The 22,747-nt window shown below is 41.5% G+C and overlaps 1 protein-coding gene across 8 annotated transcripts in view; it reads left to right on the forward strand.

Annotated features, from left to right (window-relative positions):
- The first annotated feature begins 380 nt into the window (after positions 1-380).
- Positions 381-22,747, forward strand: part of fam135a (family with sequence similarity 135 member A) — a 259,444-nt gene continuing 237,077 nt past the window's right edge. For 6 of the 8 annotated variants that reach the window (XM_041187897.1, XM_041187900.1, XM_041187895.1 and 3 more), the window contains exons 1-3: positions 381-731; positions 19,682-19,822; positions 19,910-20,035. Coding sequence is in view for 7 of the 8 variants with exons in the window: in XM_041187900.1 (XP_041043834.1) it covers positions 19,953-20,035 (83 nt within the window). In the remaining variant the exon portion in view is untranslated. Of the gene's footprint in view, positions 732-16,685; positions 16,746-19,681; positions 19,823-19,909; positions 20,036-22,747 lie in introns of those variants that run through there. The other 2 variants (XM_041187896.1, XM_041187898.1) reach the window with 2 other exon arrangements.

Consider the following 22,747-nt stretch of genomic DNA (forward strand, 5'->3'; position numbering starts at 1 on the left):
AAGCAGAATGAAGTATTTGTAGTGAGTGGGGAAGGTAATTGCAGTGAGGAGGAATATATTTTCAGCAGCTCAATGTAAAGCAGAATAAAATAATGGCAGTGGAGAGTTTATATTTACAGCAGCTCAGTGTCAAACAGAATGAAATAAGTGCTAAGTATAATAATGAGTGTAGTGGAAAGGGGACATTGGTAGCAGAATGAAGTAGCTGTAAAGAGATAAAACACAGTTTTTCCAGGTAATTCTGTTTTTGTTTTAGCTGTAAAGAGTACATTTACTGTGACAGAGCCCAGGTTCTGCAATGTCGCTCCCGCCCATGGATAGAATTCACCCGTCGCTCCTTCCCTCCCTCCCGCTGCGGCGCCTGCGCACTGCGGCCCGGCCCGGCCCGGGACTATGGCATTTCCCGTGTAGCTATTGAGAGGCCGGCTACCCGCCCGCCAGCGCCACCGTCCCTCAGAGCCTGCACACCCAGCCTGCTTCCATAGCAGAGCCGCAGCTTCTTCTCGCTCGTTTGACCTTGTTGTTTGTTGTCCGGAGGAGCTTGACTGTGTGTGGTGACAAGGCCGCAGTCTGTCAGTCGCTTCAATAACCAGCTCGCTCTCGATCTCTCTTCCCCCTCAGCCCCTGATGTCGAGGCCTATAGGCGGCGGCGGCTCTTGCCCTTCCTCCGGGACTGAGCAGTGAGGAGTGGGGCGGGCAACCGGGCCTCTTACTCCACGACCAAAAACAAGGTGCCGGTTCCATTTTCAACGTTTTGAAATGAGCGGCGGTTGTGCGCGTGTCCAGCGCGGTTCGGGGGTGCGCGTAGCTGCTGGGAACAGCCCCCACAAGAGGGTAAGCCCCCCCTCCCTACTGCTCCCCTCGCACCTTCCCACCTGCTCGCCCACATCTGCTCCCCCCACCCCACTGCTGCCTCCCCCCACTCCCTGCTCCCCCCTTCACACCACTCCGCTCCCCCCTCCCACCCTCTCAGCGTCCCTGCAGCCTCACCTCACACCCTCCCCCCGCTCCCTGCCCCTGGGATTCCCCCCACCCCGACCCCCTGGGATCCGACCCCCATGGGGATCCCCCAACCCGACCCCCTGGGATCCGACCCCCTGGGGATCCCCCCAACCCGACCCCCTGGGATCCCCCCCACCCTGACCCCCCTGGGATTCCCCCACCCCCCGTAGATCCCCTACCCTAGACCTCTTCGGATCGCCGCGGACCGCCTCGGATCTCCCACCTCCGACCCCCTGGGATCCCCGCCCCCACCCCGACCCCCTGGGATTCTCCGACCCTCTCGGATCTGTACCCCTCCCCCTCCCCCCCCCCCCCCGGATCCCTGCCCGACCCCCTATGATTCGCCCCCCCCCCCGATCCCATAGGTCAGGCTTTGCGAGGTAAAGGAAGGAAGGAAGAAACTTTACCTGGGAGGGTTTTTCTCACCACTGTGTATTTGTTTTGGAGAAATGGTGAGGGTTTATAGTTAAACACTGGTGTTCTCCAGCTGTGAACATGGTTCATCCCTGAACTGTCCTGTTTATTGAGAGCTGTTTCTAGCTGCCCCTGGGACTGATTTTCTTCGTGTGTGCGTGTATTTCTCTCCATCTGATTTGTATCTACATTTCTCCTAGATTTGGATGTAGATGTCTGTATCTATTTCTTTCTGTTTACCTGTTATCATTAGTGCAGAGAAGGTAAATGGCAGCTTTCATTGAGAAAAAGGGAATCACAAAGGGAAACTTAATAGAAAAAGAAGAGAAAATTTATTTGCACTGGCCGAAGTGTCGCTAACTAGAAAGAAAAGATTTACGATAATTGTCAAAAAGAGGTGACGTGACAAAATATTTTTTTCATGCAGTGAATTGCAATGATCTGGAATACGCTGCCTGAAAAGGTGAACGCAGATTGAATAATGTCTTCCAAAAAGAAATTTGATAAACACTTGGAGGAGAAAATTTGCAGGGCTATGGGCAGAGAGCTTGAGAATGAAATTAATTGGATAGCCACAGAGCCAGCACAGGCACGATGAATGGGATGGTCCCCCATTATATATTTCTCTGTTCTCTATACATCAATAACCTTTTTCCATTTTTTAATCTAATCTTTCTCTCTCTCTCATTCACTCACACTCGTCCTCTCTCTCTCACATCTTCCTTTCCATGCTGTGCGTGGGAGGATGCTATCAAATATAAATTCATTCTCCAATTTTGTTTCAACAATTTCTCCCTTGTCCATTATGTTTTGTGGGCTAAGGCAGGAGGAATTCTCAATAATTAAATTGACATGGTAATCTGGGCTTTTTTATTTCAAAATAAGACTCATTTTCAAGAGTTGGGGCAGTGCCACAGATAATCGGGGAAGGGGTTGTAAGGTGGTGTGGCTTGTCAATGCTGACCCACGCATGCTGTCCACCTTAGTTCTTCTGGTGATCGTGGCTGCCTAATTTTCTTGGTCCTTGATAGCAGCCAACATCTTGGTGTTTTTCTCAAATGTCGTATCTGTTCTGCTTCTTAAGTTTTGTTTTCCTCATGCTCTATTATTACCCTTAGTTTTAACAATCACTATTGGATTTTGGGGTTTCTCTCTCCAAAGTTTGTGCCCAAAAAATTGTAGTTGTCTCTTGGTGATCATCTGCCAAAGTTCAAGTGTGCCTGCTTTCCTTAAAACTTCCTCATTAGTTGCATGTTGTCCAGCTAATCCTCCTCCATACATCTCAGAAACCTTATCTCTTTTGCCTTTCTTTTCCATTGTCTTGCTTATATGGATGCAAAATTGGAAGATAGGACCATTGGCCAGCATTAGCAGTTTAGTAATCACACTCTGCTTTCTGTTGAGATGTTCTTATTTCCAAGGAGATCTGACATTTTTGTGAAGGTTAATTAGGATCTTATTTTCATTGTTTTAGTAGAGTTAATATATCATACCACTGGAAAGTACGTGACTTGACCGGTTGCTATAGGAAAGATCTTAGTTTTGTATTTTTTATTATAAAGTGTTTTATGCTTACGGCTGCTGTTGTACTATAGATTCTGTTCTGTTTCTTGCTGTGTGCAACTGGTGCACAGCATAATATTCAGCCACAGTGATGCTTTGTGCATGCATGGTAACGTGCAAAACCTCAGTCCAGGTCTTTCTAGTAATTTGCTATAGGAAATCTGGCAAATTGGGGTTGCTGCCAGGTATATGCATTGGGAGCTGACAATGTAAACACCTGTCTAAGGTCAGTGTATAAATAACTTGTGATTGCTGAGTTGTATTGCCACTTTCGGGCTGAAGTGCATCTGAAATAATTAATGCAGGAAGGATGGCTACACTGTGTTAGTTATTCAGTATTTTGTTGTCTTTAATACCTTTGTGTAACTTCATATTTTAATTGTGAATTACTAAAATTGCATACCAAACTGTCAGATGTCTTGCACTAAAATCCTGTAAGACTGGAATTTTTTTGTACAGCTGGAGATCCAAGACTTAAACATGTGAAACTTTTAATTATAAATGTGTTCAATGTGCCACTTTTAGCACACTTCATGTGCAGGAGAAGCAGAAGTACTTCCCCTGAATCCCTCTTTAGACTGCCAGCCCTGTTGATGGATGGCTCTGATCATTGACCCAATGCATTCAAGAGGGCATTGAATGATTATTTCAATAGAAACAATGTGCAGGGTTACGGGGAAAAGGCAGGAGATTGGCACTAAGTTGAAATGTTCAGAGAGTCGGTACAGACATGATGGGCTCGATGGCCTCCTTCTACACCATACCAATTCTGTGATTCTGTGCCCTGCACTCTCCTCACCTGAATCTGGGTCGCAATGCCACTGAGCCTGATTGAAAGAAGCATTGCATATAGAAGGTATTAATTTGGGAATAAAAACGTACAAGATTCTACATTACCTTTGCTTTTACTGACGAAACCATATTTGTACTCAATCTTTTTTAACTCTGAGAATGTGCTGCAGCTATAGCCCTTTCCTTCACCGGTGGTGTTAGGTATGGAATTGCAGGACTTTTTTACAGGATCAGAGGTTACATGTCAAAGTCGAGATGGTGTATGATTTTGAGGTGACATTGTTCTTGCAGTGTTTCTGCTATTGTCCTCAGTGATAAAGATCGTCTGAGGGTTGGGAGGATGCTGTCAAAGTAAGCATACTAAATTTATTCCCATTTCTGTATCTGGTTAAATCTCTACACAGTATTTTGGGGAATCTGTTTGATGATCTGTTTGAACCATCTTTGATTATTGGGGGTCTGGATGAAGCAGTGTAGAAAAAGTATGCTTTGAGATGCCTCATACTGATGTATAAGCTGCTTTCAAAGAAAACACTGCTGCCTCTAAACTCAAGTTTTGATGTACCAAATCTGTCACAAAAATTAGAATTAGTGTCTCTAACTCGAACTTGGATTGTAATTAAGCACCAAAGTTTTTAGCTGGAAGTGTAGCCTTGTTCTTTGTTTGTTCTTTATTACGATGCCATTGAATTCTTAATACATGAAACTGAGATTAGGCTAGGTTTCCAGTTCTAAGTAAACCTTGTGTTTCAATCTCCATAGAGACTGTTAACTTTCAAAAAGAAATTGAAGCCTTCAGTTGATAGCTGAAAGGAATACATAAGATTTCATGTTTTAAGACTTACTATAACAAATAGACTAAAAACCCCTTAGACGAAACACTATTTTTGTAGGCAACATATACTTCAAACTGCAGAACAAATCTTTTCCCTTTTACCTTTAACAACTGAGAAACTCACTTCTCAGGTATACTTTACATTGTTCCTTGGAAACATTGTGAACTGTGACAAGGATATGTTACACTTCAAAAGGTGGAATGGGCAGATGAAGTTTAATGCAGAGAAGTGTGAAATGATTCATTTTGGTAGGAAGAACACAAAGAGGCAATATAAAATAGAGTACAATTCTATAAGAGGTGCTAAATTTTAAAGGCTTTTTTTAAAAAAAAAGCAGAGGGTCCTGGGGGCATATGTGTACAAATCATTGGAGATGGCAGGACAGTTTGAGAGAGCAATTTTTTAAAAAAAGCATATGGGATCCTGGGCTTTACAAATAGGGGATAGAGTACAAAGCAAGGAGGTTATGTTGAACCTGTATAAAACACTGGTTTGGCCTCAACTGGTGTATTGTGCCACACTTTAGGAAGGATGTGAAGGCATCAGATGAGAGTGCAGAAAAGGTTCAAGAGAATGGTTCCAGTGATGAGGAACCTCAGTTACATAGATTGGAGAAGCTAGGATTGTTCTCCTTGGAGAAGAGAATGTTGAGAGGCGATTTGATAGAGGTATTCAAAATCATGATGCCTCTGGAGAGAGTAAATAGGGAGAAACTGTTCCCATTTGTGAGAGGACATAGATTTAAAGTAATTGGCAAAAGAAGCAATCATGACATGAGGAAAAACTACGCAGCAAGTGGTTAGGATCTGGTATGCACTGCAGAGTGTGGTGGAGGCAGATTCAATCTCAGCTTTCAAAAGAGAAATGGATCATTATCTGAAAGGGAAAAAAATTGCAGGACTATGCGGAACTAGGCAAGGAGGTGAGTTCTTGCAGAGAGCCAGCACAGACGTGACAGGCTGAATGGCCTCCTTCAGTTTTGTTGTGATTTTGTCAATAATGAGTACCTGTATATAATACATTTTATTTACATAATGTTGGTAGGCAGTGTACTTTTGGGTAACAAAAGCCTTGGTTTAAATCCTTGGGAGAGGGAGGAAGAAAAATGGAAATATGTCTATTTCAAATGCAGCTTTACACTAACTTTAATCTTATCAAAATTCCAGAAAGGATATTGTGGGATTATCTGGATGCCCTTGCTAAAATGTTTAGTCATTCATTGGTAGGCAGATTCTTTGAGCAGCAAGATTAAGAAAATATTCTGTTTGCAAGTCGTGTAAATTTACGGAGAATATTGCACTGATGTCATAGCTCCCTCTCTGTCCTATTAACATATCAAGCAATTAAGTTTTATGTGCAATATAAGATTATGGTTTTATCTATTGCATGATGGCAATACTGTTTTAAATGAACCCTTATTGTTTAAAAGGGAAAGAAGTCTAGGAGAGTACTGTTTATTCAAAGTTAATGTATGTTTATCTCTACCAGTATCTGGAGATAGGGAACTCCTGTGGGTTCTGCTATTGAAACTGAATGAAGAAGTGTATCTACTAGATGAATAGATGTGAGTTGATTTCTTTCTTTGGTCCTGTTGTTATTGAGCATCTAGTTTCTTACAATGGAATCGGAACACACGCAGTAAAATCAAATAATTTTGTGTCAATTAAATTGTTCTTATTTCAAATGATTTATCTCAAGTGCAAACAGGAGTAAGACTCTTCTGAGGGAAGCGAAATGTAAACCAGCTCATCCTGCTGACATGTTTACTATAGTTTTAACTTCTGAATAAATTAAATCAAGGACTGTATACACCCAGAATACTGTCAAAATTTCAATACAACTGTCATTTTTAGTAGAACATACAGTTTCAGGAGTGTTGAATTTGTGCTGAGACCTAGTTTTTGCAGGACTATTCCTTTTTGGCTAATCTTTTTATTTAGTAATATTTAGTTGCTTTAGAAACCTTTCAAAGTCTTAGACAATTGGAAAGTGAAGGATTAAAGTTGTTGTTTGAGTGATATTCTTTTAGTGGCTGTGGCATTGAAGCTCTTTTTCATTTCTAAGATTTTGTATGTTCTAGGGTTTGCAGATGTGACTGTTGTTCAATGATAATGAAGAAAGCTATTGATGCAGTTTATAAACCATTATTCTTTACCAGTTGAAATAAGTTTTAATAACTGCATTTTTCTTGTTTCTTTGTGATTAATTTGGTGGACTTTTAAACCAAATCTATGGGAATGGCAACACTAAAGCTTTGCCTGCAATTTGTTTTTTAGCTGTTGTGTGAAAATTAAAGGAATGCATTTTAGTTGCACTTAGTTATCAGATTATAGGAGCCACTGTTGAAAAGGAGAACTTGTTAGCTGGAGCTATTAATTCTTAGAGTCAAATTTACCTTCTCTTGCAGTCAGAAAAAATGATGAATATAGATTTTTTTGATGCAAGTTAAGTATGCCTCCTAGAATTCTTTATTCAGAAGGTATGGATGCAATAGGAGGCAGGTTTCGGATTAGCAATGCAGCCAATTTAAATACATATTTCAATTTATCTGGCCGAATTTGAATAGATCTCCGCTTTCTTACAGATGTTTTTACAGCCTTTGCTCAAACATGGACAAAAGAGCTGAACTCCAGAGGTGAATTGAGAGTGACTGCCCTTGACATCAAGGCTGCATTTTGACAGAGTGTGGCATCAAGGAATCCTAGTAAAACTAGAGTCAGTGGGAATCAGGGGGAAAACTCTCTGCTGGTTGGAGTCACGCCTGGCATGAAGATGGTTGTGGTTGTTGGAGGTCAATCATTTCAGTTCCAGGACATCACTGCAGGAGTTCCTCAGGGTAGAGTCCTCAGCTCAACCATCTTCAGCTGTTTCATCACTGACCTTCCTTCCCTCAGAAGGTCAGAAGTGGGGATGTTCGCTGATGATTGTACAATGTTCAGCACCATTTGCGACTCCTCAGATACTAAAGCAGTCCATATTCTAATGCAGCAAGACCTGGACAATATCCAGGCTTGAGCTGCTGACAAGTGGCAAGTAACCTTCACACCACACAAATGCCAGGCAATGACCATCTCCAACCAGAGAGAATCTAACCATCACCCCTCGACATTCAGTGGCATCACTGAATCCCACACTAACAACATCCTGGGGGTTACCATTGACCAGAATCTGAACTGGACTAGACATATAAATAGTGGTTCAGAGGCTAGGAATCCTGTGGTGAGTAACTCATCTCCTGACTCCACAAAGCCTGTCCACCATTTACAAGGCACAAGTCAGGAGTGTGATGGAATGCTCTCCATTTGCCTGGACTCCCAACAACACTAAAGAAGTTTGGCACCGCCCAGGACAAAGCAGCCTGCTTGATTTATGCCCATCCACAAACATTCACTCCCTCCACTACCGATGCACAGTGGCAGGACAGTATGTGCCATCTAAAGATGCAGGATCTTGCCAAGGTTCCTTAGACAGCACCTTCCAAACCCATGACTACCACCATCTAGAAGGACAAAGGCAGCAAGCACATGGGAACACCACCACCTGGAAGTTCCCCTCCAAGCCATTCACCATCTTGACTTGCAAATGTATTGCCGTTCCTTCACTGTTGCTGGGTCAAAATCCTGGAACTCCCTACCTAACAGCACTGTGGGTGTACCTACACCACATGGACTGCAGCGGTTCAAGAAGGCAGCTCACCCACCTTTTTGAGGGCAGTTATTGATGGGCAATAAATGCTGGCCTAGCCAGTGATGCTCACGTCCCATAAAAATTAATGAAAAAAATGTTCTATTTACTTTTGAGGTAAGAGGTCATTCAAGGTGGGTGTGAGCTTCCTGTTAGCAAGAATTTTCCCCTTTGGGAAAGTATATCCTAAAATTTATGGATTGCCTGAAAGGTTACATGTGAGTAGTGAACAACCCTGGTTCAGTGAGGAATGCAGGAGGTCATGCCAGGAACATCACCAGGCATACCTAAAAAACGAGGTGTCAATTGGGTGAAGCTGCAATACAGGACTACATGCATGACAAACAGTAGGAGCAGCATACAATAGACAGAACTAACCTCACAATCAATGGATCAGATCACAACCAGTCATGAATGGTCATGGACAATTAAACAAATAAGTGGAGAAGACTCCATAAATATTCCCATCCTCAATAATGTGGGAAGTTCAGCATGCCAATGCAAAAGCCAAGGCTCAAGCATTTACAACCATCTTCAGACCAGAAGTGGATGACCCATCTCAACCTCCTCCTGAGGTCCCCAACATCACAGATGCCAATCTTGAGACAATTTGATTCGCTTCACGATATCAGGAAATGGCTGAAGGATATATACTATGTATATACTATGTCCAAACATGGACAGAAGAGCTGAACTCCAGAGGTGAGGTGAGAGGGACTGCTTTTGACATCAAGGCGGCATTTGACAGAGTGTGGCATCAAAGAGCCCAAGCAAAAGTGGAGTCTGGGAATTGGGGGAAACTGGTTGGAGTTGTGGTTGTCGGATGTCAATCATCCCAGTCCCAGGCATTGCTGCAGGAGCTCCTCAAGGTAGTGACCTAGGCTCAGTTATCTTCAACTGCTTTATCAATGACCTTCCCACATCAAGGTCAGAAGTCAGGATGTTCTGATGATTGCACATTGTTCAGTAGCATTCGCAACTCCTTACATATTGAAGCAGTCTGTGCCAATATGAGAGGAAAGACCTAGACAACATTTCAGGCTTGGGGCTAAGTGGCAAGTAACGTTGGTGCAACACAAGTCCAGGCAATGACCATCTCTAGCAAGAGAGAATCAAATTATCTCCTCTTGACATTCAATAGCAGTATCATCACTGAATCCCCCACTATTGGGGATTACTATTGACCAGAAACTGAACTGGACCAACCATATAGATACTGTGGCTGTAAGGGCAGGTCAGAAGCTGGGCATTTTGAGGTGAGTAACTCACCTTCTGACTCCCCAAAGCCTGTCTACCATCTACAAGGCACAAGACAGGAATACTTTCCACCTGCTTGGATGAGTGTGGCTGCAGCAACACTCAGGAAGCTTGGCACCATCCAGGACAAAGCAACCTGCTTGAGCAGCGCCTTTAACCTTCACTCCCTCTACCACCATCACACAGTGGCAGCAATGTGTACCATCTACAACATGCACAGTAGCAACACATCAAGCCTCTTATGACAGCACCTTCCAAACATGTGACCATCTTCACCTAGAAGAACAAGGGCAGCAGATGCATGGGAATACCACCATCTGTAAGTTGCCCTCCAAGCCACTCACCATCCTGACTTGGAATTATATTGCCGGTCCTTCACTGTCACTGGGTCAAAATCCTAGAACTCCCTTCCTAACAGCACTGTGGGTGTACCTACACCACATGGACTGCAGCGGTTCAAGAAGGCAGCTCACCACTGCCTTCTCAATGGCAATTAGGGATGCGCAACAAATGATGCCCTTGCCAGCAACATCCACATCCCATGAAAGAATAAAAAAATTCAACAACCAAGTTAGTCTCCCTGGTTAAATAATGGGGCAAAGTAGTTATATAATATTGCTACCATTTTGCTGTCATTGTAAGTTTGTCATGTATATCCCTTAGTATCCCTATCCCAATCCTAATTTTTCATTTGTTATTTAACTGTTTGGAATGCTTTACTACCCTTTATATTAATTGATAATTTAATTTGGTAGCTTCTCTTTTTTTTTATACATTTACGTGGATTTGGAAGGTGCTGCCTAAGGAACCTTGGTGAGTTTCTGCAGTGCATCTTGTAGATGGTGCACACTGCCACTGTTTGTCGGTGGTGGAGGGAGTGAATGTTTGTGGATGGGGTGCCAATCAAGCAGGCTGCTTAGTCCTGGATGGTATCAAGCTTTTTGGAGTGTTGTGGGAGCTGCACTTGTCCAAGCAAGCGGAGGGTATTCCATCACACTCCTGACTTGTGCCTTGTGGATGGCGGCAAACAGGCTTTGGGGTGTTGGGACACGAGTTACTCTCCACAGGATTTCTTTCCTCTGACCTGCTTTTGTAACCACAGTATTTATGTGGCTAGTCCAGTTCAGTTTCTGGTCAATGGTAATCCCCAGGATGTTGACTGTGGGGGATTCAGTGATGCTAATACCATTGAAAGTCAAGGGGCAATGGTTAGATTCTGTCTTGTTGGAGATGATCATTGCCTGGCACTTGTATGGCAAGTAACATTCGTGCCACACATCAACCCAAGCCTGGATATTGTCCAGGACTTGCTGCATTTGGACATGGACTGCTTCAGTACCCAAGGAGCCACGAATGGTGCTGAACATTGCGCAATCATCAGCAAACATCCCCACTTCTGACCTGATGATGGCAGGAAGGTCATTGACGAAGCAGCTGAAGATGGCTGGGCCTAGGACACTACCCTGAGGAATTCCTGTGGTGATGTCCTGGGATTGAGATGATTGACCTCCAACAACCACAACCATCTTCCTTTGTGCTAGGTATGACTGCATTCAGCGGAGATTTTTCCCCCTGATTCCCATTAACTTGAGTTTTGCTAAGACTTCTTGATGCCACAGTTAATTGCCACCTTAATTGGTTTTTGGCTTCTTTCTTCACCTTGATGGTGGTGAGTTTTGAGATGGTTGAAGGGAAAAGGCAAAATCAGAATGTTTGGGGTTGAAGAGTGGGGGGTAAAGAGGCATGAGAGATTTGCTACAGAAGAACAATATGCAGCTAACAACTGGGTTAGAGCTGGTGTTTTTTGCCAGTTTGAAGAAAGTGAAGATTGCCTTCCCCAAACTAGGGGACTTTAAGCGAGTTCAGGAGGAAATACCCTTTGGTTGGGAAAGGCAATAAATATAGCTACATAATGATGTAATTCTGTTGTCATTTGTTGAAGTGCCATGGGGTCATAGAGAGGTGAAAATTGGAAGAAATGGTTGGGGCTAGAAGCAGAGGGGTAGAGTCTGGTGGGGCATGTCCAGTGAGGCAGTAGTGATTCAGCCTATGTCATGACCCATGTAAAAGATATTTCCTTAAAGTGGTCCGTTAGCTAAGAATTTGTGTGTGTTTAATTCATGAATGGTCCAATTTAAAAATAATCCAGCAGACAAGCTTTAGACTTAAACAAGATAAAGGTTTGCTTATTACTGAAACTATTGCTGAAGGTTCCTAAAGTAAAAGTGATAAAGCTAGTAACTAAAATACAGGTACAAAGATTAAAAGCAGACACTTAAAAGATGAGATTTCAAATCAGATTTCAATCAATGAGATATCATTGTGGGCCCATTGCTTGAGTACCATTTTTTCGAAGTGAAGGGATTGAAACTTGAGACTTGGCTTAGCAGCTGCGATTGCTTCTGCAGTCAACCAGTTGGTGTTGCCTTTTTTTTTTAGGTGGACTCGGCACACAGAACAGATCCTGGGAGTAGTGAAGATTCCTGTTTTCACTTTCACTTTTATTGTTCTCCTGTAGCAAATCCCTCATGCCACTTTATGCCCCTCCAACCATTCTGATTTTGCCTTTTCCCTTCAACCATCTCAAAACTCACCATCCACCATCAAGGTGAGGAAAGAAGCCGAAAGACCATAAGACATAGGAGCTGAAGTAGTCCATTTGACCCATTGAGTCTGCTCCACAATTCAATGAGATCATGACTGATTTGATAGTTCTCAACCCCACCTTCCTGCCCTTTCCCCATAACTCTTGATTCCCTTATTGATTAAAAATCTGTCTATCTCAGCCTTGAATACACTTAATGACCCAGCCTCTACAGCCCTCTGCGGTAAAGAATTCCACTGATTCATTACCCTCTGGGAGAAGAAATTCCTCCTCATCTGTGTCTTAAATGGGCACCCCCCTTACTATGAGATTATGCCCTCTGGCCCTTGACTCTCCCACAAGGGGAAACAACCTCTCAGCATCTGTAACAACCTCTCAGCATCTACTGCAGGTGGTGGCTCTTGGTAGCCTGACTTTTGTACAGCAGTCCTTTAGCTGTTTCTGGAAAGATTCCTCAGTGTCTCCCTGTTGAAAAATAGTTTCTGTTTCAGGGTGTCTTCCTCATGATGTTCAAGATGGTTCTGCACACAAGAATGGCTGCTCGCAGCCTGTCTTTATACAGTTCAAAACCTAAAATGGTTGCTGTCATGCGATCTGGACAGAATGCCAAGTCATCTTCCAAATAAGGCAAGTAATCCCATTTAGCAATCCAAAACCCCCTTATCAGCTGTAGTGTTCAAAAGGGGCTAAGGTTTTCACACCTAAAGGGAAAGCAATTGTCTGTTTGATGACCCATTGAATTTCAGAAGTCTTTTCATGTCTGGGTATGTCTGTTTATAATCCACTCGGAGCCTTCTAGAAGCTTGACAACATCACAGTTGAAGAAAAAGCCAGGTGACTTTTGGCAGCCACCTTTAAGGCTTCTTGTGCCCGTATAAAAACAATTTTTTTTTAAAAAATTATAATATCACAACTGTACTTTCATGACACCTGTTTAGGAACCAGCATATGTTGAAGCCACAGAAGGTTAAAAAATGAGGATAGCAAGACCACAAGTGCAAGAGGATATGAATGACAAAACAAAAACAGAATTACCTGAAAAACTCAGCAGGTCTGGCAGCATCGTCGGAGAAGAAAAGAGTTGACATTTCGAGTCCTCACGACCCTTCAACAGAACTGATTTTTCTTTACAATGAGAGAGGTGAAATATAAACTGGTTTAAGGTGGGGGGGTGGGGGGGTGGGGGGGGAGAGACAGAGAAGTGGAGGGGGGGGTGTTGTTGTAGGGACAAGCAAGCAGAGATGGGAGCAGATCATCAAAATATGTCACAGACAAAGGAACAAAAGAACACAGAGGTGTTGAAGTTGGTGATATTATCTAAACGAATGTGCTAATTAAGAATGGATGGTAGGGCACTCTGCCCTACCATCCATTCTTAATTAGCACATTCGTTTAGATAATATCACCAACTTCAACACCTCTGTGTTCTTTTGTTCCTTTGTCTGTGACATCTTTTGATGATCTGCTCCCATCACTGCTTGCTTGTCCCTACAACAACACCCCCCCTCCACTTCTCTCCCCCCCTTAAACCAGCTTATATTTCACCCCTCTCATTGTAAAGAAAAATCAGTTCTGTTGAAGGGTCATGAGGACTCGAAACGTCAACTCTTTTCTTCTCCGCCGATGCTGCCAGACCTGCTGAGTTTTTCCAGGTAATTCTGTTTTTGTTTTGGATTTCCAGCATCCGCAGAGTTTTGTTTTTATATCTAGGATATGAATGATGCTGTTGACGTGCAGCAGGGTTCAGCATAAAAAGCAGATATAGCTGTTGAGAAATACCCACATTATCCTGCTCATATAAGATACGCAGGAATGCTGGGAGCATTGAGTGTAGATAGTGTAATTATGTCCTGTCAGTGGCCAGCTGCAGATATTCTGATATACAGCCTAGGGAGAATTAAAAAATACAGTAATGTATAGAAATTCAATTTTTGGCTTTGCGAGCTACAAGTTTGAAAGGGAAGGTTCCTTTTTCTTTTGCCAGAATCATTGGAGTATTTTTCTCTATAGATTCAGGTTCCCTGCAAATATTTAATGGGAATCGCAACATCCTTTTGGAGAAGTGAGCTTCTTAAGGTGTTTTGCTAAGAACTGGAAAGTGCTTCCTGTAATTTATTTTTCAGGAGAAGGAGGGGTACATGAATCATAGTTTTTCAGCTGGCTGCTAACTGATACAATTATAAGGAGGAGGAATAGGCCATTTTGGCCCTTGGAGTAAAATTATTAATTCCCGCCCCTCCCCCTTGAGGACTCCTGAGATTTTCTCGAGTTTTTGATTTTCAGGGACTACATTTTATCTCAGGGGCTTCTTTCATTCTCAATAACTCCTTTTATTCGGTGATGCAGTCATGAAGTAATATTATCTTCTGTATTTGCGTTGAATGTTTTTTTTAGGGCTTCCATCTTTGGATAGTTGAGGTAGCACAAATACCAAAGACTATGCATATATTATTAAATCTTTTAACTTGGTATCTATAAATAAGATGTTCTTGTTAATATATTATAAATAAATCTCCCATATTCCATGTCCAAAATGAAAATTCTAACTACTTGGCACAAGGAAACTGAGTCTCACATCTGCAGCTGCTTTTAAAAAATAATTGCGAGCAATTAGCACTCTCCAGCGTTCTTTGGCATTGTTCTGCCAATTTCAAGTTTCTTTCCCCTCAATACTGACAAACATGACAGGATATGGACTTCCTAAGGTCCAACTGTACAGCAAGGGGAACACACACATTAATTCTGCAGCACCAAGCTAGCCATCTGTTAACAAATGTTTTAATTTACATTTACTTCATACTTCAGTGATGTGCCTTTCCAAGCTCATGCACCTTCTTGCATGATCATCTGTGCTTTAATGAGACATAGATTGGAACCTCTTAGAGCAGGAACATCCTAGTTACATTAAGGAACAAAAGCAAAAAACTGTGGATGCTGGAAATCCAAAACAAAAATAAAAATACCTGGAAAAACTCAGCAAGTCTGACAGCATCTGCAGAGAGGAACACAGTTAACATTTCGAGTCCGTATGACCCTTCAACAGAACTAAGGAAAAATAGAAAAGAGGTGAAATATAAGCTGGTTTAAGTTGGGGGCTGGGTGTGGTGGGACAGGTAGAGCTGGATAGAAGGCCAGTGATAGGTGGAGATAGACAAAAGGACAAAGAGTTGTTGAAGGTGGTGATATTATCTAAGGAATGTGCTAATAGGTGACATTAAGGGTAGAAAGCAGGATGAGCAAGGTACAGATAGCCCTAGTGGGGGTGGGGTGGGGGGAAGGGATCGAAATAGCATAAAAGGTAGAGATAAAACAATGGATGGAAATACATTTAAAAATAATGGAAACAGGTTGGCAAAGAAAAATCTATATAAATTATTGGAAAAAAGGGGGATCGGAAAGGGGATGGGGATGGAGGAGAGAGTTCATGATCTAAAATTGTTGAACTTAATATTCAGTCCGGAAGGCTGTAAGGTGCCTAGTTGGAAGATGAGATGCTGTTCCTCCAGTTTGCTTTGAGTTTCACTGGAACATTGCAGCAGGCCAAGGTCTGTCCGCAAGCATGACCCAGACCTCCCTGTCACTTGCTATTTCTACATTCCACCCTGCTCTCATGCCCACATGTCTGTCCTTGGCCTGCTGCAATATTTCAGTGAAGCTCAACGCAAACTGGAGGAACAGGACCTCATCTTCCAGCTAGGCACTTTACAGCCTTCCGGACTGAATATTGAGTTCAACAATTTTAGATCATGAACTCTCCCCTCCATCCCCACCCCCTTTCCGATCCCCCCTTTTTCCAATAATTTTTTAGATTTTTCTTTTCCCACCTGTTTCCATTATTTTTAAATGTATTTCCATCCATTGTTTTATCTCTACCTTTTATCCTATTTCAATCCCTTCCCCCCACCCCACCCCCACTAGGGCTATCTGTACCTTGCTTGTCCTGCTTTCTACCCTTAATGTCACCTATTAGCACATTCCTTAGATAATATCACCACCTTCAAAACCTCTTTGTCCTTTTGTCTATGACATCTTTTGGCTATCTCTGCCTATCACTGGCCCTTTATCCAGCTCTACTTGTCCCACCACCCCCTTAAACCAGCTTATATTTCACCTATTTTCTATTTTTCCTTAGTCCTGTTGAAGAATCATACGGACTCGAAACGTTAACTGTGTTCCTCTCTGCAGATGCTGTCAGACCTGCTGAGTTTTTCCAGGTATTTTTATTTACATTAAGGAACATATCACTTTGTAGAAGTGATTAACTCACTAACCGTAACCCTCAAATGACATACTTTTTACAATGGACGTTGAAAGTTTGTACACAAAGATAGAAACACACGAAATATGCTGGCTGTCTGAAATATCTTTAATAAATTTCACCAACCTGACATACCAAGTGAAACTATAGTGATAAAAACAAAAAACTGCAGTTGCTGGAAATCCAAAACAAAAACAGAATTACCTGGAAAATCTCAGCAGGTTATTTCACCCCTCTCCTATTTTTACTTAGTTCTGTTGAAGAGTCATGAGGACTCGAAATGTCAACATTGTTCTTCTCCGCCGATGCTGCCAGACCTGCTGAATTTTTCCAGGTAATTCTGTTTTTGTCAAGTGAAACTATAATGTGGTTATTGCACTTAGGGTTTAGCAAAAAAAACTTTGAATACAATAATGAGTTTTACCTTCAAATCAAATGCACAGCTATGGGCAAGAAATTTACCTCTGCCTTTGCAAATTGCCTATGTGGTAAATGGATGACATATGGGGTATTTGGACTTGAATGAGTAGAATTGGAAGAATTCATCAATGTCCTCAAAAAGCATCTAAACTAATATTACAAAGCATAAGGAAAGCGTTAAAAGTTCCAAGACACTGCAGTATTTAAATTGGCACAAGAAAACAACAAACATAAGCTAGCAACAAATGTTTTTTTTTCAAAATAACCTACCACATGCTTCAGTCCTTGGAAATTATGGGGCTTGAAAGTAATATTAACTGGACACAACCATAAAGGAAATGAAAAGAGACACAGTAGATTGCAAAATTAGCGACACAATTATCAAATGGTTTAAATCAAGTATAAGGCAGGACAGTTTTCACCCAGACATAAAAATGAAAACATCCATAAAAATCCGCTGCCTGACTGGATTCTTAATCCCTACGGGTATATTAACAGACAAAACCATTTTTTACCTCCCTGCATCACAAGAATTCCCATGAGTACTTCTGTTCTCTGTTCTGATCATTTTGACTTTCTTGTTTGCGGAGGATGGCACTGTGATAATTGAAATGCTGGATTATACCAGTATTGCTGCTCTCCTTGTTGGGTCAAGAGGGTGACAGTGCCGACAGAGTTCCGTAACCCTTAACAATGATTTGTCCTCCAGCAATGTTAAATCCACCAGAGGGTTCCTCACTCCTTGACTAACCAGATATTCAAACATTTCTCAGCAAAACAGCCTCCTCTCAATGGCTGCAGTGGGACCAGCTAGAATAACTGCTCCAGCTTCTCCAACCACAGGATCCCCCTCTCTCATCTTTGCTGCTCCTTCAACCATAGATTCTGTCTATGGAGGAGCAGCAAGAGCGGGAAAGAGGGAAACCGATTGCAGGAGCTGGAGCAGCATGAGAGAGCCAGAATCTGTGATTGGAGGATCAGCTGCTTACAGATTCTGTATCTCCCACATACTGGGGCAACTTCCTTCTTATTGATTTGCCATTCAATGAGATCATGGCTGATCCTGTACCTTGACCCTGAACCTCTCTCAAATAATTGCAGTGGACTTAAAGCAAAGCTGTGACACTTGCTATGCGTTGCAGTCAGAGGCTGCATCTGCTCAATAATCATGAGCACCTGTAGCCATTGCTTTTATAAACATGGTCATTGAACTTTATTCATGTAATGGTGTCTTTCTGAGTTGCTTTTTGAACTTGACACATTAGTATAAATGTGCCATGGTAATTTAGAAAACACTTTTACCATTGGTTTAATATTTCATTGCAATGTGAGTATTCTTCAATAGAACATAGGCTCCTATTAGTTCTCTTAGTCACAATGGTTCTTTACTGAATAATGCACTTCAATTCTTTTTGAGATTGGTCAGCCAGTGAATGAGCAGTTTTTGGCATTGTGTAAGTTGTTTGATAAGATGCTGAATTTGAAGCTGTTAAAGGTGAAGTCATAATGAAGAAAGTAGCAAACCTTTTTTTAAATAAACCACTAATTATTGACTGGATAGTGCAGGCACTGATGAATGGAAGAGTGTTTCTGGACAATGTTAACAGCAGGGTTTTTTTCTAGTCCTCCCACTGTTAAATTCATGAGTGGAGGGAGGTACCTAATAGCAAATTGTGCAGGAAGGTTACAACGGAGGATTATAAGGGAGGATTGTATTCCATTTATAACACAATGATACCGTCAGAGACATTCATGCTTTTGCCCTATAGCAAAGTTTCAGCTGTGGCCAACAAGTGGCTTTCAACACTTGTGTGTCTCTCTCTGTTGACAGCTGGCCTTTGGTGTGGGTGGCACTGAGCTTTTGTGATCTTGCATTTGTTTTTAGACTTTTTTTTCGTATTCTTACACTCCCATTCACTCTACGCATACCCTCCTTGCTTGTGCAGTATACAGGGTTTTTCCTGCTTGTTCCCTGCATGTGGTATTTCCACATGAGCATTGAAGCCGTTTGGTATCTTGATCCAGGCTTGCTTTTTTTGTTGCAAACACTCGTTCTTATTGCAATTCCATCTTGGTTTGGCATGCTTTCACTTGTTCACTGCCTTGCATGCACTTGTCCTTTTGTTTATGCTTCCTGTCTTGCTTTAGGATGCTCTATCTTGCCCATTTATACATGTGCACTTGTATGCAGCACACTCACTCAAAAGGGTCTCATTTGTGTGTTCTCTTGGTACTTACTATTCTTATACTCTCTGTCATACCTAACTGGGATTGTCTTTGGTCTGAGAACCTGTTCAACTACTCTCCTAGATTTTATGCAGTAAAAAAGAAGCATTTAGGTTTTGGCCATCTCCAAAATAATTGATTTTCCTCTCTGAATTGCCTTGTGCACGAAAAATTGCAGTCTTTTATCTTTTGCAGAACGTTAAATTTTATAACAAAAACAGAATTACCTGGAAAAACTCAGCAGGTCTGGCAGCATCGGCGGAGAAGAAAAGAGTTGACGTTTCGAGTCCTCATGACCCTTCGACAGAACTTGGGTCATGAGGACTCGAAACGTCAACTCTTTTCTTCTCCGCCGATGCTGCCAGACCTGCTGAGTTTTTCCAGGTAATTCTGTTTTTGTTTTGTGTTAAATTTTATGTCTAACACAAACCTGACAACTGTCTTTTTTGTGGCTTACAATAGACAGTTTGCTGATGAAATTCTTTATAAATAACATTTTGTAGTCACACTTTGTAAATAGTTTGTTCAGATACTACAAGTCATTTTTGCAGTCTGATTTTTCACTTTAGAACACTTCAGATTGCGAATGATCATTTTATGCTTTTATTAATTGCTTTATTTCAGCGGCCGTGTTCCATATTGTGATACCCAGGAATTAAGTTGATTTGTTGTCTCGAGATGTGTGTATGACAGCAGCCACAGAGCCACAGAATGGGAAAAATTATTGGCAATTAGCGTGTTGCAGTGGAAAATGTCTAAACCGAGGTAAGTACCACATTGGGACTGTTTTTCTGATTTTAAAATTATTTTATTTCTGATATTGATAACCTAAAATATTATTGTCTTTTATAGGTAATAATGGTGATGTCCTAAAAGTTTTGCATCTTTCTAAAGTATGAAAATGACTGAGGTACAAGCAACAGTGGAATTCTCAGTGGAATTACACAAGTTTTACAATGTGGATCTATTCCAGAGGGGGTAATTACTCTTTAGATGATTCCTATTATTGGTTCTGTAAGTGATGAACAGTGCAAACTGCTTGCACGTTAAATACTGTAGTGATTTAATTACTGCAGAAAGCAAATGTGCAATACATAGCTGCGAAATATAGTTCAACCTTAGCCTGCCTTAGTAGTGTCAAAAAAGGTCTCTGTACAGTGCTTAATGAGGTCAAAGCTGAAATCACCAAATTCTAGGATTGTAATTTTATTGTATAAGTGTAAGGTATGTTTTTCTCAATAATGCACACTTCTTGAATTTTAGCACAGAAATTATTTACTAAACATTTTTCAGGCAGTTTTTTGTTACTGTTTTACTCCTTTAAATTGCTCCAAATATCCTGCACCTTCCAGTTGGTGAAAGTGGAATTAACACTTTAATATCTAATCCTGATGTTTAACTAGCTAGTAGTTGGTGCATGAGACTTAACAGTGTCAGCAGCCCAGTAATTTTTTACCCGCATAGAGAATCATCTCCAAAATGAATCACTTTAAACCAAGATTGCACTAATTTGGGGTATGATGAGTATGAACTTCTTTACGCTGGAGTTGTGTGAAAAATATTAGCGCATCTGTCAACAAACCTGCTGTGAAATATTACTTGTTCTTTAGACTTGTGCTTTTCTAGTGTCTGAGAAAATATAATATTTTAAAACATGTCCTGGATTTAGCCCAATCCATATTGAATGGCCCATATCTTGTAGTCGTCGACAAAGTGGAGGCATAAGGGAATGGGTAGGAGCAGTGCCAGGGATACAGGGCTGTTTTGATACTCCTCCCAAATTAAAGTGATGCGCTGCTCAGCAGGCTCTATGCCTGCTAGGAGCAGCCCTAAATAAATCAGTGCACATATTAGGGTAAATACAGGTCAACTAGCCCAAGTTGTGTGCCTTTGCGGCCCTCAGTAGCGGCAAACGACTAAGCATTCACCGTTGTTGGGACTGCAAGATCCAGACCAGTATTTGTCAACGATAATTCAAAGTTCGTAAGGTTAGGTATTACATTTTTTTTAACTTGTAACAAATAATTTAAGTGTATGCAAAACTAAAGCAGTAAACTAGAAATTATTTTGGTAAATTGATGTATTCCTTTAAAATTAACTTAGGGTACTGCAGCTTCAAGGTTTACCATTTAAAACTTCTTATTGGCTTACAACACATTGCCAAATATTTCACCCTCCACTTGCTTGAATGAGTGCAGCTCCAACAACACTCAAGAACCTTGACACCATCCAGAACAAAGCAGCCCACTTGATTGGCACCCCATCCACAAACATTCACTCTCTCCATCACCAACACAAAGTGGCAGCAGTGCGTAACGTCTACAAGCGGCACTGCAGGAACTCCCTAAGCCTCCTTATACAGCACCTTCCAAACCCACAACTGCTACCATCTAGAAGGGCAAGGGCAGCAAACACATGGGAACACCACTGCTTGCAAGTCCCCCTCCAAGCCACACACTATCCTGACTTGGAAATATATTGCGGTTCCTTCACTGTCACTGGGTCAAAATCCTGGAACTCCCTCCCTAACAGTACTATGGATGTACCTACACCACATGGACTGCAGCGGTTTAAGGAGGTGGTTCACCACCACCTTCTCAAGGGCAATTAGGGATGGACAATAAATGCTGGCTGAGCCAGCGATGCCCACATCCTGTAAATGAGTTTTTAAAGATGATAACTTTACTGCATATGGGATACATTGGTAACGAGTCAACTTTACAGTGTGGCCTTTTCACTTTGGGTTGCAACTCCATAACTTGGTGAATTATAATATTCATATGAGGTATAGGCCTGGAAATTGCTGCAATGGTGTTATTGGTGCTGAATGCAATAAGTTAGGTCATTATGCACCCTGAACCTCTAGTGGCACTCTAATTTACTGGAAAAAAAATTATAAATACACCACAGAAATCATAACAATAGATGGAGCATGGTACAGCTGGGACCTGATACAGGCCGGCACAATTAGTTATTTAATGCTTCCATAATTTGTGGGGATTTTCCCTTTTTATATTAAAAACATACTAATATAAATGGAGTTTTTTTTATTTGTAATTAATTCTGGTTGCATATATTTGTTATAAGTGGGTACTGGTCTGCTAAAATGAAGATTGCTCATTGTTATTACAAATCCCAGTATATGAATAATTTCACTTCTGACTGTCAGTAACTTTCTGGTTGCTTCATTTTAAACAACATTTACAATATTAAAGTAAGACTGGTTTCATGGACAAAGACTGAAGCAGTTATCTCCTTGTACATGCAACCCTCTTCATGCAGCTTTATTTCACTCCTGTTCTTCTCAAAACAGGTCTGATCAACCTGACTCTGGCTTTTAATTAATACCAAAAATGCTGGAAATATACAGCAGGTCAGGCAGCATCTATGGAGAAAGAAACAGAGTTAACATTTCAAATCGTGATCTTTCATCAGAACGTTTTATTCAGACTTTTATTGTATTGCTCCCTTTATTGGCTGAACACTGGGGGTTCAGTTATTTACAACCTGCATTTCTAACAAATATTGAATGTTATATAAAGTCTATGGCACAGAAACAGTCCATTCAGCCCACCTGATCTATCCTGTCATTTATACTCCACACAAGCTTCCTCCCATCACTCTTCATCTAATCGTGTCAGCGTATCTTTCTAATCATTTCTCCCTCATGCTTATTTCGCTTTCCTTTAA

Source organism: Carcharodon carcharias, chromosome 5 (genome assembly GCF_017639515.1).
Source record: "Carcharodon carcharias isolate sCarCar2 chromosome 5, sCarCar2.pri, whole genome shotgun sequence".
Taxonomy (NCBI): Eukaryota; Metazoa; Chordata; class Chondrichthyes; order Lamniformes; family Lamnidae; genus Carcharodon; species Carcharodon carcharias.